The sequence below is a fragment of the Bemisia tabaci genome, chromosome 9 (assembly GCF_918797505.1).
Source record: "Bemisia tabaci chromosome 9, PGI_BMITA_v3".
In the NCBI taxonomy this organism is placed as follows: Eukaryota; Metazoa; Arthropoda; class Insecta; order Hemiptera; family Aleyrodidae; genus Bemisia; species Bemisia tabaci.
In genome coordinates, this window is record NC_092801.1 from 30,281,782 (window position 1) to 30,300,422 (window position 18,641).

Genomic DNA, 18,641 nt, shown 5'->3' on the forward strand with positions numbered 1-18,641 from the left:
AGCGTGAATTTTTCGTTTCTCCCATGAAGAGCGGAAATTCTAAACCTGTTCGATCGACAGTTAATTTAAAAACACCCGTGTCGATTCGATCGACATGAATGGATCGAAATATGAAAACGTGAATCGATCGACACCGATTCGATCGACTCACGGGTTTGTCGATCGACTCACGGATTTGTCGATCGATTCACGGGTTTGTCGATTGATTCACGGTTGTCGATCGATTCACGTTTTCATTTTTCGATCGATTCATGCCGATCGAATCGACACCGGTTTTTTAACAATTTGTCGATCGAATCGGTGTCGATCGATTCATGTTTTCATTTTTCGATCGATTCATGTCGATCGAATCGACACCGGTTTTTTTAACAATTTGTCGATCGAATCGGTGTCGATCGATTCATGTCGATCAATTCACGTTTTCATTTTTCTATCGATTCATGTCGATCGAATCCATACCCTCCCCCTCCTGTATGTACTATGTACTTACATATTTTTGGTGAATTTGGTTTCTCACACTTACATTCATTCCGCCTGCGCTCTGCGCTCTCTATCATCTCACATAATAAACACTAACCAATAAAGTTTCCTTTTTCGCCACTAGGTGTCGCTAGAGTTGCTGCAGCTGCAGCATTAACCTCACTTTGTTTGTTTTGTTTTCGTCCCGCCATTATTTTCGCGATTTTAGTAACTGTGTATTTTGCAAAATTTCTGTTCCTTGTTATCGATTAGTGTAATTTTAGCTGTTTGGCACTTGCCCCTCACCCTCTCAAGTTCTCTTTTCCATATTATTTGTCTAATGAAGTTCTAGAACAGCAGCCCTATTACGATGGAGGAAGCCCGAGTTGCTGCTATCATGGAGCAGTACAGCAAAGATCCTAGAACTCCTTGCCAGTATGGTTTCAAATGCTACCAGAAGAATCCTGTGCACCATGAAACTTACAAACACCCACCCAAGGTTTTCGGCGAGTTTACGACATCCCAGGTAAACGATTATTTCTTTTCATGTTTTCACTCGTGTAGCCATGAGTTGGGCACTTCCGATGTATGGTCACACTGCATATGAATGGAAGCCAGTCATAATATCTTATCTCCGAGGGAACCAAATCATTAAGTCATATTTTAAATTCCCTTGAATATGAATTCATCATCCATCTATTTGATGCCAGGATCTCGTTGAAGCTATCATACAGAACAATATAGAGGGAGTAGGTCCAGTATTTTAGTCTTACACTGTGACGAGAAGGCTTCTACGTCAACTCCCATCATGTCTTTTGGAAGCTTTTTGAGCTTCAAATCGAGAATAAGTAAATCCTGTCTGTGATTAATCTTTGAAACAGTCCTTTGGAAGTATATTTCTCTAATCCACCAGGAACCATACTTTAAACGCAGGAAAGCGCAGCGAAAGAACTGAGTATGGTGGCTGTTTTTCCATACGTACCCCTCTAACTCAAGGCTAACAACCCTTTTTTTATCTCCCTTAATCTCATTACACCTCATCCCCATGCTATCTGTCTCCTTTCTTATTGGTCGTATCTTTCTACATTTTTTTCCTTTGTGGCTGCCAAAATTGCAGTGGCCATCATCTTCAATCCAATGTAGCTGCAGAGCGTGCAGTGAATCAATAATATGTTTTAACAGACAAGTTAAACACTTAGCAATGGGTTGTTCAAATGTTTTAAATTCTCGAGTTTCAAGTTGTTTATGTAGTTAATTTTAATATGTGCGCCAAAGAATTGGCTGAAGGTTGAAAAAATCAAAATTCTTACCTGGAACTCATGAGAGGTATTAACTTTCTCCGAATAATATCTGGGGAGGTGGGAGGAAACTTAGGTATCTAATCGGGGAATGAGCATGGATAAGAATGCTAGACACCATGTTCAAAGGTTATGAGTATCAATTCTTTAATCGTATCTGTGAGCCGCTTGTTAGTGACGAGTTTTCTATCTGTGATAATGAGAAATGGAACGCTAGAAAGCCTTGATCAAGAAAATGGATGTTCCACAGGCTGCGAAGAAGAAGATCGTCTCCTCTAACACAATGCTCAACTACTTCATCAAAGCGACCTCGGGAATGATGAAGGCTCCTCCACAACCAAAAATTAAGCCTCAACCGGTGCCTGAAATCCCAGCACAACCAGAGAACCTCGGCATTCATTTCCTTGCAGAGCACGATGTAATAGACGTTCCAACAGAGCCATTGATTCCAGTGGCCCCAGTTATCACAACAGCCTCTGTCGTCCCAGAAACTCCATTCATCCCAACGGCTCCGATTGTCTCAGCAGTTCCATACATCCCTGCTGTCCCTCACCAATATTATATACCAGATGAAGCAGCGGCTGCAAAACTCCTGGCGGATGCAGCAGCTATCGCTGCGCGACTCGCACCAAATCTATCAAGCGAGGAGGTAAGAGCCTTTTCGCATCCTTCTTTCCTGCAAAGACCTTCGTCATACATCTGTCACTTTCATTTGATCCATCCTTGAGAACTTTTTCCTTTTATCTCCCACGGTCAACTGCAGACCACTAGAAGCTGAGCAAAGACAATAGTTCCCAGAAAGAATGAACATGTTCATCCGCACAATCCGGAGAAATATCATTGTGTTCTTGCTTTCTTCCCTTGTTTTTATTTGTATCCACTGTGAGCTGTCAGTCAACAACTTTATTTGCAAATCAACTATCTCAGCCTCAATGTTTCTATAGGAAATTTTTTTATTGTAAAAGTGCATATTTTGTTTTAATCAATACAATGCTTTGATTTTTCTAGTAATTTATTTGCACCCGCATTTTTTCATTTTTTATCTTCCATAGTTTCCCCTTTTTTTTCCTTTGAGTCTAAAGGTAAGGGATGCCCATGTACCCAGTGCAATTTCCACGCCTATACAGAATGCTGAAAACACAAGTGTGAAAATTCTTCCCCATAAACTTAAACAGTAATCTCAGACTTTTTCAATTATTATTTTGAGATAATGAAACAAATTTTTTTTCCTCAATGGTCACCTATATCGCAAATTAAGTTTGTCAGTAAGAAAATTCTTCTCCCTTGTGAGTTTTATAGTACAAACAGTACCTCTCAAAACCATTATCTCTCGAATTGAAAAATTTTCCCCATGTCAGGTGGCTTATTTATTTTGTGAATTTGGTAAGCAAAGGCAACTCAATTAAATTAGGTGTTAGTATCTAATTTTGAAAAAAGGAAATTAAAATTAGGTCAGAAACCTGGAACGCATCTAAGTTCTCTTAATCAAAGTATAAGTGAGTTATAAATTTCCAATTTTTTAAGTTCTTATGCTAATCTTCGTAGTTTTTAGCAAGAAGTACATTTGAATATGTTTGCACCTATCTGAGGATTTCAGAGTCTGAAGGAGTTTTCAATTTAATGTAAATACAAATATGAGCATGATTAAAGGAATTACATCCATAATTCACAAAATGATTTTTTTCTCGTGGTATATTATACTGGGGGGCCGCTCGACAAATCTCCCTTTGATTAGCATTTCACGTAACAGTATTCGCTCCCCTTGTTGTCTCCCTCACTCTTTCCCCTCAACTGTAGATAGCTTTGCATGCAAATCAGCCTTTGAAAAAAATTCCGAGGTTTTATGAATGAACAATTTGATCAGATTTTTTATTCTTTTGGTACCCTGCTTTGTATCTTAAGTTTATGATTTTAAGTACTTCATATTGCAAATCTTTCATTATTATTGACCAAGTGACTAGTTTTATAGACTAAGTGTCATGGTAAGACCAGATTGTAATGTTTTGAATTATAATACGCAAGCTTTCTTGGTTTTTCTACAAATATTTTTATCTCATACCTCTCAACCACATTTGTAAAAGCCAAGTAAAAAGTAAATTTATTCTCACTGAGCGAGTAACTTTGTTGGTTCATTACTGTCTGAAGGAAATTAACGTTTTACTGGATTCGTTCTTACATTCATCATGTCTTCCTGTACATCGCCTTTTTTTCTGACTATCCATATTTCTCACTAAAATGAACACAAAAAACCGTATCAATTAATAAATAATTTTTGTCATGCTCCAGGATAAAGTAGAAAATCCTGCCAAGAAACCAAGATTATCAGATGATGCCCGTCAAGAATCCCCGTCCAAAGGAACCAATGGCAGGAGACCCTCGGATAGTCCTACGAAGTCACCGAACAAAGATCGTGAGTCTTTCATTAGCCTTATTTTATTGTTTTTAAATGCCTTTGCGTTTATCAGTGTCATATTTGGTAACACTTATTTAGCCAAAACACTGTAAGTATTTGTATTGACAATAAACAATTTATTTATACATGCTTACGCGTTTCGGGAGGTTTCCCATCTTCAGAGCATTTGACAAATAGAACATACATGCACTTAAACATTCAATGCCACACTGCCAGCACTTAAAATTTTAAAAACTTTATTGTTTAAGTGCATGTATCCTCTGTTTGTTAAATGCTCTGAAGATGGGAGAACTCCCAAAACGCGTAAGCATGGATAAATAAATTGTTTATTGTCAATACAAATACAGCGTTTTGGCTAAATAAGTTTGAAAGTGTTATTTTATTGTTGTTGAATTTCTCAATGTACAGCTCGAACTTAATTTTGAATCTCAGATCCTGGGGGACACTAATCTACGAGGTCTGTTAGATTAGAAACCGGATTTTGGTCATAACTAGCTTATCGTGCGTCCGAATTAGGTTTTCTTGAACTTTTATGGTAGCTGATTACATACTGAAGAACGCTACGTTCACAGATTTTGTTTATTTTGATCAGTGTTTATTCTGTGTCATCTCGAATATGAGGAAGTCGGGTGCGTTTTGCGATTTTCATCATGCGATCTTTGATAGAGCAAAAATTTAACATTACATTTTGTTTTAAGCTCGGTATATCTTGTACCGAAACTTTTGGTATGTTAGGTAAAGTTTACCAAGATCATTGTATGAGCTGTTCTCACTATTTTGAGTGGGTTAAAAAATACAAAACTGGTCAGGAGTTCGTTGAAGATGAGGAGCATGGGAATCGACCATCAACGGCAACTAACATTTTTCACGTGGAAGAAGTGTTGGCAAAAGTCTCGAAAATGGTTGTTTCGAGCTTGCTGAACAGTGTAATATTTCTGAAGGCTCTGTACATACAATTTTGATAGAATATATAGACATGCATCGACATTTCAGGTACACTTGCCCTTTGATTGTTGTTGGTTGAACAAAAATCCAGCCAAATGTTAATTTCTCCATAGCTGCTTGAACGTTCTAACAATGATCCTACATTTTTGGATAGGATAATTTTCGGTGATAATACTTGAGTGTACGTTGTACGGCTACGATACGAAACTCCAATCATCCTTAAGGATTGAAAAATGTAGTGCATGGCCGAAAAAAGAGAGACAAGTTCGGTCAAACATAAAATCGCAAAACACCCATGAGGTTGCTGTACTTGAAGCCACATACCAACGAAGCTAATTAAGATTTTTCAAATCTGTGAACGTAGCATTCTCAAGTATATTTTCAGCTATCAGGAAAGATCAAGAAAACCTAATTCAAGCGCACAGTAGGCTAGTTATGACCAAAATCCGGTTTCTAATCTAACAGACCTCGTATTTTGTAGCTTGGGAAAAAAACATTGGGTACAAAATTCTTTTCAAAAGTTTAAAATTTTGGGAATCAGTTATTCATAAAAAGAAAAAATTAATTTACAAAATCATGCCAAGAGGAACTAGATTCAATGTTTACAAACCCAAGAAATACGTTGTTACGAACTCGTAATGCTACGCCATTGAGGGCTAATATTTTGGATTATATTTAATCCAAATCAGCTTTGATGTTAACAGCATCCAATTACTATCCCCATCAATTTGATTCTCTATACAGATACATTTATATCTTCAAGCTTTTCTTAATATACAAATTCATAGTCTATTTAACACTCACTGATTATTTTTAAGCCAATAGCTTCATCCGCCAATGAATGTATTAAAAACTTATCATGCTCTTGTATTAACCTTTGTTCAGCGCCTGGAAAGCCTAGTGGGTCAACCAGTAAGTCACAATTTGACTCTAGCTCAGATGAAGAATCAGAAGAAGAAACGGTGGATGAAACTACATTATCTAACAAAGAATTCATCAAAAAGAAATTCCTTGTGGAGATGCCTGAGGATTTCTATAGTTTTTGGTCATTTTGTGAATCTCTTAACAAGAAGGAACCTCAAAGTGAGTCTTAATTAACGTAAATTTTATGTAATTCATAGGTTTTGTGACTGTATTCTCTCGCTCTGTCTCTCTCTCAAGAAGAAGAAGAAGATGATGATGATGATGATGAACTGAAATGAGCAATTGGCAGTTTTCAATAGTGAGGCAAAATTAAAATTTCTTAATAAAAAGAAAAACAAAGTCTTTTAACTCCTTGAGTTAAAAACTCCAATAAAAATCCTTTGAGTTCATCAAAAGCATCTTTCGCTTCGGTGCAAAAATCTTCTCTGATTATACCAGAGCCTCCTGCATTTTTAGCACCATTTTTTCCTTCTTTAATTATCAAAAATAGATCAAATAATGAAATGTCAGACCTGAATGCAGAAGAACTCATCTCGCCCACTAAGTTATACAAAAAAAGGAAGTGAAAAATAATTAAAATGTCATTGAGGCTTCAAAATTTGTAAAACCAAGAAAGTTTTGGAAAATCACAGAAATCGTGTGATAATGTTTCAACTTATTTTTTATCCTTATGAATCATCATGCTGTTGGATTCATTTTAGGGAGTTGCTGCCTAACGTTTATAGCGAATTGGCTGTATTTAACTAATATTTGATTGATGCGGTGGTTTTTTGCTGCATAGACTGCTTGCGTACAGCCAATTTACAGGATTGGACAAGCAGCACTTTCGCCAAAACCAGAATCTGAATAATCACTAAGGAATAGAAATTGAGTTTGAAAATGTCACGAGGCAGTTTGTGCTTTTAAAGAAAAAAATTGGTAACAGGCAAAAAAAATTTTTATTTCAAAGCAAAGCATTAATTACAAAATTCTGAACCCTCAACAAGTTAGCAAGTACATATACAGTATAAAAGTTGACTATTCCTGAAGATATTTTTTGCGTTCATGTATTCTCATGTTGGTATCATTTCGACCAAGTTTAACAGGAGCATGACAAGTCACATTTCGGAAAAAATGATCGAGGAACAGTCTTGAATTCAAACATTCGAAATATTTTCTCTGTTAAAAAAATTCCGAGTTGAGATAAAATAATTTGAACATAAAAATAGTTATTAAATATTGTCCTTAACATTGAGTCCGACGGAGGAAAAAAATTTTAACCAACTTTTTTTCTCAATTCCAAACCAGGTCAACTTTGTATTTTATGTCTAATGTCCATTTTAATTTTGTTCGGTAGATGCCCTCAAAGCGTTTGATTTAACGTTAGTAGGACCATTTGATGTTCTCTCAGGTGCTATGCGTAAGTGTAAAAATATGAAACCAGAAGATTACCTTGTGCACTGGAGGTTTTACTATGATCCACCAGAATTCCAAGTAAGTTTCACCAATTAAGCTCTATTTTTTGTGTGTGCCATTAAATATCAGCACCACTCATCACTCTTAACCCAATAACATCCCCCACTCCCAATAACATCACTCTTTTCTAATCAAAAGTTGATTACTACGTATTCTAAGTTGAAATTTTTAACTTACATAATTTTAAAGCTCACTTTTATTTAATTTCTGGAGAAATAAAAAGAATTAGACAGATTTGACTGAAACCAGATTCGCTACATTTCTTGTCGCCTAATTTTCTCTGTTCTTTTATTTTTTCAAATAGATATCTAGACCATCCAATGTCTTCAAACTTTTTGTGGATTTACCTCAGATTATTAAGAATATACTTACAAATGTTTAGTTTTAGTGTTACCTACTTTTCCGTTAAAGGAATAAAACACAAGAGAAAATTAGGCAAAGTCTAATGGAGTTCGGCTGGTTCCGTCCAGTGCATACCTGAGTTTTATAAAGAATTTATGCAATTCTCTCTGCATCGCTATAAGCATTATGATTTTGTACAGTTTATCTCCTTATATAGAGTATTGTGGTGAAATGCTCTGGCAACGTGCCTGTCTTTTACTTTCATTCCTCATGTTTTTGAGTTTTCATTTATCGATATCATCTATTTGTTCAGACTATTATCAAAGGCGATGACAAGAAGCAGTTCCATCTAGGTTACTTGCGAGATGATCCTAAACAACCTCCGGCTTTTGTTGCCAGTAACGAAGCAGCTGAAAACTTCATAATCAAAGCTGTAGCTGAAAATATCTTTGGTGCAGTCCAGTAAGTACACGTTAATCTTCTTTTCAACAGCTTATCATAAGTGCTAAAATCTTTCATACTTTAGTATTTTGTAAATACTCGAGCTCTTTGCAGGGTGTTTTCTTTTAAAACATTACAAGTTTTTCACGCCTCAAAAAATTGACTCCAGAGTACTGACTTGTCAAGGAAAAATACAGTGTAAATTTTCAGATGTTGCCAAATTTCCTTCTATGAGAAGCAGATTTTCAGGAAATTTTTAGAATATTTTTCTTCCAATTTTTTAGGGCATTTTCTTTGCAATTTGATCTAAAGTTTGTAGAAACTTCAAGAAAAAAGATCCCCAATTTTTCCCAAAAATGAATGTTTTAACGATGTAAACTTGGAAATGTCCGAAAATTCAAACAGTGTTTGTCCTTAGTATGGTGAAGTAGGATACCATTTTATTCAATGAGCCGCTAAACCAAGCAGTAAGAACTAGAAAAAAAGTCAAATATATTTTCTGTCTAAAGTTCTACATTGAAAAACGATTACCCGGATCAAAAGTTCGGAAATCAATTGCTGAATGAATCGTTAAAATCTCTTGAAATTTTGAAGAAGAAACATGTTAGGCAGCGCTTTGATTCATAACTTGTCTACAGGCCCATTAAAATTAGTTAATGAAGCTGTCATGCATAATACCCTATGTAGAAATCGATTTTTCGGTTTGATATTGGACACATATAGAGGTTTTAGATATTCCCACCTGAAAAATTTCAAATAATTTGAAGCTGTAATTCGCTGCTTCAGCGCATTCTAATCCAAAATGTATTTCACTGAGTAAATTTAAGCCAATTTTTTTCTCCATATTAAGGTGGAATGAGGAAAGAAGATAATTACTGAAGCATTTTCAGCTCAATAATTTCATTTTTCAACTCTAATTAAATTGCCATGCAAAGTCAAAGGGTTTTTTTTTTTTTTTTTTTTTTGAATTCGTTCCTAGTATATCTGTATTTGGTTTCAGAATTTGGGCCTTATCCTCTTTTCGTACAACCTTAAAGTTTGATACCTCAAAATGCACTCTTCTGAATATTTAATGACGTTGGTTGCTGCTGGTTCTGCCGATGTTATGGTGTCTGGGACCTGGGTTAGCCAAACTTCCTCTAAGAAGGAATAAAATCAGGGAATTTGGTGTCATAAATCGAGCATTTCTTCTCTTTCCCCACCAAGATAAAATTATTCTAAAAATTGGGAATCCGTGTCGACTATTCTTTAAATAACCAGATGGAGAATGAATGAATCATTTTTTCCCTGAACTTTTAAGACGAATACTGTCATTTCTGTAATATCTCAAAGGAAAATTAAAGAAAGTTGCTGGTTTTTATCAAAAAACTGTAGAAAGTAGGGAATGAAAAATTGAAGAGCTCTAGACATTATGGCCTATGCTCATCAATGGTCTGAATTATGAAGCCTCAAAAATTGGTTTTTGTTAATTTCTCTCCTAACCTTATTTTATCTTCCTCTTTTTCAGCTCTTATCTAGAGAAAATTAAGGTAAATCCTTTCAACAAAATGAAAGTTCCTGCTGCACAAAAAGCGCTAGTCGAATGGGCAAAGAAACATGACTTCACCCTGGAGACAAATACCCCGAAAATGATTGAGCGCAACAAGAATGTTGTTACTCAAACCTTCCACAGAGCCGGCATCGTCGTTCCTTACAACAGAAAGACAGAACTAGGTTACCGTAATCTGCAGCTGACTGATGGTGAGTTTTAAGAATGCTTTTGCAATGAAAATAAGAGTTTTGCCGGCTGAGCACCTCTGATAACCTATATCTTTGTAATTTTTTCTCAGTAAAACTTCTGTACAGCAAGCCCAAACGGCTGTAGCTTTAAGCAGAAAGAAAAGTTTACAGTGTAAAAATCGGTAAGAAAAAGTTAATCTCAAGAACTTTTCAATCTTAAAAACACTGACACCTGGGATTCATTTATTGCTATTTTTTTTAAGTATTTATATAAAATGTTATCTGCATTCTGCGCTACAGCCACCTGATTATCTGCAAAGCATATAAGTCCAATGGGCCTGTTGCAAAATTTTGCTAGAGCAAAACTAAGAGTTGTTTCTTATAGATAATGCCTCAAAAATCACGATGAGCGCATCGGCAAAGTCTGAAATGCACTCATAACTTCACAATCTGCGTAAGAAATTTGCGGTTTTTTGAGCTTCCTGCTTCAAAAACGATACTACGGCACAGGTGAACATTTTGTTAGAAGAGTCGTTCCATCGTCGGTAATATTCATCATGGCTGACGCTTCCGCAGTTCCGTGCATAATTCGAGGAGAGTTCAAGGTCAATCAAGGCAGGCAAAGAAAATATGAATGTAAACACACCGATTGTTATCTGGTCTCATTCTGGTCAGGTGTTATCTCGTCCCATCACACGTGTTTTGGTGGATTGCTGTCGGCCATGATGAATATTGCCGACGATGGAACGACTCCTCTAACAAAATGTTCATCTGTGCCGTAGTATCGTTTTTGAAGTAGGAAGCTCAAAAAACCGCAAATTTCTTACGCAGATTGTGAAGTTATGAGTGCATTGCAGACTTTGCCGATGCACTCATCGTGACTTTTGAGGCATTATCTACAAGAAAAAACTCTTAGTTTTGCTCTAGCAACTAGCAAAAGTTTGCAACAGGCCCATTGATTTTTTTTACTTTGTCTGATGCTTAGCATTGATAAAAATCTTTGCATATCGACGCAGGAACTTGCCAACCTCATATCTCGGTTTGCGATGTTGTCGACTTCCTGTCATACTTTATTTTTTAAATTGAAAACTACTCAACAACAATTCTCTAAAGCTGCTGTGATTTGCCTTTTCTTCGTCCAAAAATGCTGTGAAAACTTCAAGGAATGATGTAGATTCTTCCTCTCTCAAAGAAATAAAATAGGAACGAAGATTTTAAAACTTTGAAAATGAAATGTAGTTTGGGAGTTTCACCATCGATATTCTTTCTATCGGCCAGATAAAGTGAATTGTTTCTCTGCGGGGCGACTATTGAAATGATATCGACTTTATGTCGCAGCTTTGTCGTGTAATGCCATCGACTGAGTCCCACTCAGTCGATGGCGCGACACGACAAAGCGGCAACATACAGTCGATATCATTTCAATAATCGCCCCGCAGGCAGGAAACCTTGAATTATCCAGTGATAATTAACATATTCTCAACGATTTAAGTAGAACCTTTTTGTGAAAGTCTCTCAGTATGAAATCTAGTCTGTAAGTTGAATTGTTCACTCTTTTTCCCTCAGAAAAGTGTCCATAAATGCTCAGGGGTAAATTTCAACAAGCTGTCGCAATATCACAAGAGATGGACTGGCTAGAGGCTGATCCCCTTCTAAACTTTGGCCAAAAATTCTCTACAGGGGCCTCTTTAGCCAAAATTTGGGCTTCTTATCTGACTCTTTTTCTTTAATCCTTGGAAATCCCTTCTTCAAAAGAGCCCTGCCCCCTGGAAACTTGATACCGGTCTGCCTTTGGTTGTCACCGGCTGAGTTTTAACCCTGTAAATTCTTAAGGCAATTTTAAACTGATGAAAAGTTATTCTATTGTTCTATGTAAATTTTAAACAGAGGAGTCAACTTATCTTTTGAAAATTTGCTTTATTAAAAAACTGTAGAATTATTTGCTCGCACAATGCCCGATCCAATTAATTTTAAAGCCTCATTTGTAACTTTCTGGTAGCTAATTTCCTTATTAAAAATTATATGTCCTGCTCTCTCAAGACTAATTTTCTCTTTTACAATTTGAATTTTCCTCCGTATGTATCAATAAAATTTGTGTTTTATTTTCTGTAGCTGAGTTAAAAAACACATTGAAGGCAATCGTAAACGCAACCAGTGACATTGAGCGGACGGCCCGTTTCGAAAAGCTGCAAACAGTGATCACATGGGCATCTATAGCCCTTGACGAGTGCGATTTTGGGACAGGACTGGAATTAGCGATCGATTTGTTTTGTTATGGTTCCCAATTGCTTCACAAGCAGGCTTTGCAAATGTTCACTTCGTCCTACACACTCCTCGGCAGACAGGAGTACATAAAAATCATCCAGGTTTGTGATTGGTTTTTTCGGAAGGTGGTTTTGTCCCCGACTTAAATTGAACTGAATCATAGAGAAAAAAAAAGGAGGTGTTTGCATCTTGAGGTTTGTTTACCCTGTGACGTAGGTCGTCACAACCTGGCCAGCGAAATCCGGAATCCGAAATATGAAAAACGGACCATAATGTCCGATTTTTTTACTGAAATCAACTCGTTATATAATTTCAAGCACTTTTATAGAATGACTTTTTTCCTTAAATTACACCATTTCCAAGAAAATCGACAGGATAAAAACGTCGCTGTACCGACCTACGTCATCAAATCATTAAAAAAATCCAAGATGCCTGAAATGCAAATAACCCCTTTTTTTTCTCTATGGAACTGAATTGAAAGATACACGCTTCGGGCAGCCGTAATAAAAGCTTGATAAATGCATAGTTCAGAATATTTTTCCAATGCCTTGAAAGTACTTGATTTCTGTACTTGAAAAGTGCATGAATTCTACTCTCTACTGATCGTCAGCAATAAAAGCAAGTCAATAATGATAAGAGAAAGCAAAAGAAAGAAAATAGACTAAATCCTCACAACTTAAAATTAAGATACAGACAGGGTAGCACCAACCATGAGATAGGACCAAAGTTAAAATCTGGTAAAAGAGTGAATTAGAATAGTTTTGAACTGGACTCACTGCAAATTATGTCCTTTTGATTTTGTGAAAATAGACATTTAACCATTACTAACATTGAGTCTTATGGCGAAATAAAATAGCTAATATCTTTTTCTCACTTCGATCCTGATTTGATTTGGTTCTATTCTGTCAAACTTTTTGTCAGTCCAATTAAACTTAATGTAACATCAAATTGTGACAGTATATCTGAGAATTTATTGACTGATGTATCCTAAGTCAATCCCGTAATTAACAGATTCTAATCTTCAGATTTCATTTTATGAAAGAGACTATTTGTGATAATTTACTCTGTGACCGTCTACAGGGATGAAATGTAACAGGTGAATTCTCAAAATTAATTTATTAGCTTGTTTACATAGAGGAGCGTCATACAAACGTTTTGACATTGAAAAATCCTAAATTGTTAGACTGGAATGGAGCCAAGAACTTTTGACAGTTCAGACTTTTCTTGCTCAGTAAAACTGATCTAAGTTTCAACCTGTCATGTTTTTGCTTTAACATTGTTGGATTAGAATACAGTGTCAAGTCCGTGCGCAAAAATCAACAAAATTGCTTGGAACATATTCTTTAAAATAACTGAAAGTGTGTTTCGTTCAAAACTCAATGATTGCGTTTGATGCATTTGAATTAATAGAAAGATGTGACCAAAATTAGCCTAACTTCGTCAGATGTTGCCTAATTTTCTCCAATGTTTTATCATTCAAACCAAAACTATGAAAAACTGAAACTTGCAATTTTGTGAGTAGGTATATTCTCCATAAGCTAGTAGGGTAAAATCACAGAGAGCTCAAAGGTGTAAGTAGTTTAGTCCTCCGTTAATAAAATTACACATAAGAGAAAATTAGAAAACGCAAAACGCAGTTAGGCTGTTTCCGCTTAAATCAGGCCGAATATCAATCAGTTGCTCAATAAATTTGCTCCCAGGAATCTATCTCCTGGAAGTGATTCCTGAGAAAAATAGTCATTTGATGAAAACCTCTTTCTCTGGTAATGAAATTTGTGTTTCATTTAAAATTTTTCAATGGGCAAGAACTTTGGAAAAAAATAGACAGTTGGAAAGTTCCTTGTCTGATGATAAAATTTTTGCCTTGTTTCAAGTTTTTCAATGGTCTGTTTCATTTCTTTTTCTAACCAGGCTCATCTGAAAGACAGGAGACGTGGTGCCGATATGAGTGCGATGAAACCCTAATTCTGTTAACCTGTTCATTCGGACCGTACCTGATATGTCAATGACATCTCCTAATTTTATTGTTGTAAGTACAAATATTTTCTACTTTCTTATCTCACTTTTCTTTCAGCTGAGTTGTCAGCACCTGGAATTCTTGGAATGGTCAGACATATTTTAGTTTTGTAGCATTTAAATGGAAAAGCTTTTTCTTTTACTTAAAATGATAAATCGTAGGGAATGTGAACCATTCTAACAAATTTTGTATAAGCTTTTAGAGGCGCAAGAGTTTGTGTGCAGGAATTTTTTATCTCAGCGTACTTTATCATCCTAGTTCTGTGCTGTTATAATCAAGAATACCAATTTGATGATCATGAAGCAAGCCTGGAGAATTTTTCACCAAGGTTTTTAGCCTAAAATTAGAGTGTCTGCAGTACAGAAAAAAGATGGATACACGGGAATACCACAGCTTTTAAGCGCTCAGCCGATAGGCAGCGCTTTTTGATTTCGACTTGCCTCTGAGTACTAGTATACTAGTGCTAATGCGTTTAAATGGCGCACCAGCTCATCGATGTGTAGGCTTTTTGGGGGGGTCCATTTTTAAAATAAATAAAGCTGTGAAAACTGTATTTTATGCTTTTAACGTAATGCGCAGGTAGTTTCGATCGTTTGTCTATAAGAAAATTTCTTAGCGGTAGAGTAATTCTTATCGAAATTGATCGTTGAACTCAAATGAAGCCTAAAAAAAACGCGCCTGATGAGCTCAACGGTGAGCTCATTTTCGGGAAACAAAAATACGTGTTTACGGTTTCCTTGGTAACCTTTGTTTGCTATCAGCTGATGTTTTATTTCCATTTCCCAGCCAAGTCGACGGAGTTTATACGTCCTTTCTTCATTAAATACATTTACTAACACCTGAGCGCTTTTCTAATACGACAGTATTAGAACTTTCCCGCTTGTTTTGTAACTGATACCAATCAATTTTCCTTGTATTTTTCAGATTCTATCAAGCTGAACAGAAAAGTTCCAAATGAAACGGACCCGTACTTTGTGATGCTTATTAAAGCCTCAGCCTTGAACCCCTGTTACTATTCCTTGTGCATGTTTCTTCGTTGAAATCACTTACTTGTAAACTACCACTAAATGTAAGTCTCCATTAAGCATGTAAATTTTTTCTTACCTCAAACCAGATGAAGGAATGAACTTAGCTTAAGTTTTAAATTTAGTTTAAGCTGCATTTAAAACACGGAACTTTACCGGAACTGATACCCGTGCTGGCACCATGAAGTATTGTGTTCTGACCAATCAAAGTCTTAGATGTTAATGGGTTAAGTTTTAGTACTATTTCTTCTTCTTCTTCTCCTACAAGGCTTTTTTACACAGATTGATCTTATGATATATGTCTGTATTGTTGACAGTAAATGGATAAATTGTGTGCATAATTGGAAGTAGGGTAAATGGATCACCAGACAAGGATTGTGATCAAGCGCTCTAAAATATGTTTTCTCGTCTAATTTTCACGCAGAAAACAGTAGGCCTGGAAAGATATCTCTTAAGAGACTATCGAAATTTTTGCAACGCTGACATTACCTGGTGCCCTCCTCCCTTTTAATTCATTTTTCTATGGATGAAATAAACACAACATTGCCTAATTATAGCTAATTGTTAGAAATGTGTATCCCAGATTGTGACGTTGAATTCTCTGTTCATGTCTTATTTTTATAAAGGAAACTAAATAGTTCTCATTGAAATTTTTCGTGAATTTTCTTCATTCATTTTCAAAAAATCACTCAAAATTGTAAGGGACATTTTGATAAGTTTTCCTTTAGATACATATAAAACTTGACGGGAGATTTTTAAACATTTCAATTGAAGTACGCATTTTTCGCATTCAGCCATTGACATTCATAGTCCATTGATGCATAATTATCTTTTTTTAGTTTTAATCTAAACTGCTGATCATTAATGACAGTATCTTACCACCTAATTTCTAAATTGTAACAAATGGAATGCACAATCTCTTGCTGCAAACTATCGATGAAATGAAGTCTCGTAGGCCGTCTGATTTCAATTTTAACTGTAACATTCTTGATTTAAAGAGATCCTCAGTATCCCTTTCAGCTTGAATAGCTACAAATGTGGTTGTTGTTTTTTATAGCAACTAATCTATTCTCTGGGAACGAAATTCAATATCGGAGTTCCTCTCAGTGGAAAGCATTTCAATTCAACCGTTCTCTTATTTTGTTTAACGATAAAGTGTCCAGTATTTTAATCAGTAAGTTACCAATCTGAAAATCAAGGTTGTTTATTGGAGTAGTAGCCATGAATATCTTCCTTTAAGTTCACTTTTGAACTTGTTGCGGCATGTCAAGTGGCGAAATTTAATTTTAAAATCAGGAGATTTCAAGTGGAATATTATTGAAAATACTGATACGTCGGAAATTCAATGAAAAATATGTTTTGAGGCACTGACTATAAGCCAAACACCTAGTAATGGTCGGAAGTTTGCCCATAATATTTGGAGAAATTAATTTATTCACTTTTATTCTCTTTTTTTTTTCAAAGAAATGTTTAATATTTTTCATCGACTTCAGCGCCTCGTAAAATTCCATGATATGTTCCACAAAATTTCCATTGTTACACGTGTGATTCATCCGTTTCTTATGACCCTGACTTTACATTGCTTCCAGTGAGATATGTTATGGAGGTTACAAAAAAAGCAGAAATCTAATTTGTGCTTCGTCAACTGGCGCTTTCCTCTAGGTTTATTGTGAAATCAGGAAAACGAAGTGTGATTAAATGGGTTGAAGAGTACCCAATATAGTTGTATAATATTACCGGATTGGTTCATTTTATTGTATTCTTAATGTGAACGAATCCTATCCACCTTTTAAAGTATTTCAATTGTGTAGATGCAATGTTATTTACATGAATAGTTGTTTTCTAGGTTAAGTGCACTACTTTTTCGTCGCTAGACTTCAAACTGTTGACTTTTTTCCTGTTTGTTTTCCTTGTCGTGCTTCACTCAACTTTGCGTTTGGTTTGTAAATTCCACTCAACATATTTAGAACTTTTAAAGTCATTTTACTGTGAATCTCCGTGTTCTGTTTTTAAAATAATTTAAACGATTAGAATAAAAGTATTTTTCTAAATATTTGTTTCGTTGTGGATTTCTAATCCTGTCATTGAAAAAGTAAGTCGAACCAACAGGAAAAATTATTGCAGTGCGACCTCTTGAAATGTTATGTTTCATTAGTCTCTTAGTTCCATTCAAGGTTTCTGCTGTTTTCACGTTCCTAAATTCGTCAAGAAAGCTATAATTGCATATCAATGTTTATAGTTGATCTGCATTGCAATGTTTCCAAAATTCTCACTTCCTTTTATTTTTTCAAGAGAATACAATCCAAAATATCTCCTTGGTATTCTCCGTGAATGTGTTCGAACGAGTGAAGAAAATGCGTAGAAAATCTCAATAGAAATTGTCGGTTAGTTTTCTTTTGAATAAATAAAACCTGAGCACAAATTTACAATGTTGCGATTTTTTTGTACAGTGCGAGACACCTTTTTCGACCCTAGCCATTGACACATCGGACAATTCTCTGTCATAAATTTTTAATGTCACTCGTTCCTGCAGTTTTTTTTTACTAGGTCGCTTAATTTGGCCTGATCTAATGATCAGAAATTTATTTTCTCTGGAACCATATCCTTCTCAAAACAAGTTCAAAATTCCAAGGTATCATATTCCTGAGCACCTCATTAACTTGTCCCTCAGAAGCATCATGACCTTCAATATTGGAATGCAAGAAGTAAGTAGCCAGTCGAGTATCTACTCTCACAAGAGATAATCAACAGAAAAATTAAGGTAAGCCTGGCTTTAAATTCTAAATTTACATCAAGAGGAAACTCCTCATCAAACTTCAGACTGTTCAAATTTCAAAAATATGTAGTTGCCAAAAGTCTAATTGCATCAAAATACTGAAAACCGTCAAAAAAATTTACGTAACCATCTCTCTCCATTCTACGTTTTTTTATCTTTTCAATTCAACGGCTGAGTTTTAAATAAAATGTCGTGCCATGAACTCTCGGAGGTTGGAATAATTGTTCGAGAAATCCAAATTGCAATAAGCTTATAGCTTGAAGCTTAAGCCAAAAGGTTTTTGACACACAAATGATGAATACCTTTTTTTTTTCATATCGGAAAAATCAGCACTGTTCACCAATTAACAATACGTCAAATCAAATATTCTCACAAAAATCATGCCACAAGTCTAAAAACCACTATAAGGAAGAAAAAGGGGCTAACACTTTTTTGATGTGCCGCCTCATATAAGCACGGAATAACCACAGATGTTCCTTCTCAAATTCCAAGAGAGAAAACATTTCCAGTCCGAATTTTTATGACTGATTGACCCTGTCAAATATCCTTTTCAGCTGGTCAG

General features: G+C 35.6%; 1 protein-coding gene across 2 annotated transcripts; it reads left to right on the top strand.

Annotated features, from left to right (window-relative positions):
- Window positions 1–632: 632 nt before the first annotated feature.
- Window positions 633–17,356, top strand: Hpf1 (Histone PARylation factor 1). Of its 2 annotated transcripts, XM_019041249.2 has the most exons (10): window positions 633–985; window positions 2,008–2,406; window positions 4,044–4,167; window positions 6,001–6,198; window positions 7,376–7,512; window positions 8,150–8,298; window positions 9,785–10,017; window positions 12,109–12,362; window positions 14,173–14,290; window positions 15,203–17,356. In XM_019041249.2, the coding sequence occupies exons 1-9, from the start codon at window positions 830–832 to the stop codon at window positions 14,224–14,226; spliced, it is 1,704 nt and encodes a 567-aa protein (XP_018896794.2). In that variant the 5' UTR covers window positions 633–829; the 3' UTR covers window positions 14,227–14,290; window positions 15,203–17,356. The 2 variants fall into 2 exon arrangements, with proteins under 2 accessions (XP_018896794.2, XP_018896795.2); XM_019041250.2 differs by lacking the exon at window positions 2,008–2,406 and having other exon boundaries at window positions 635–985.
- Window positions 17,357–18,641: the final 1,285 nt, after the last annotated feature.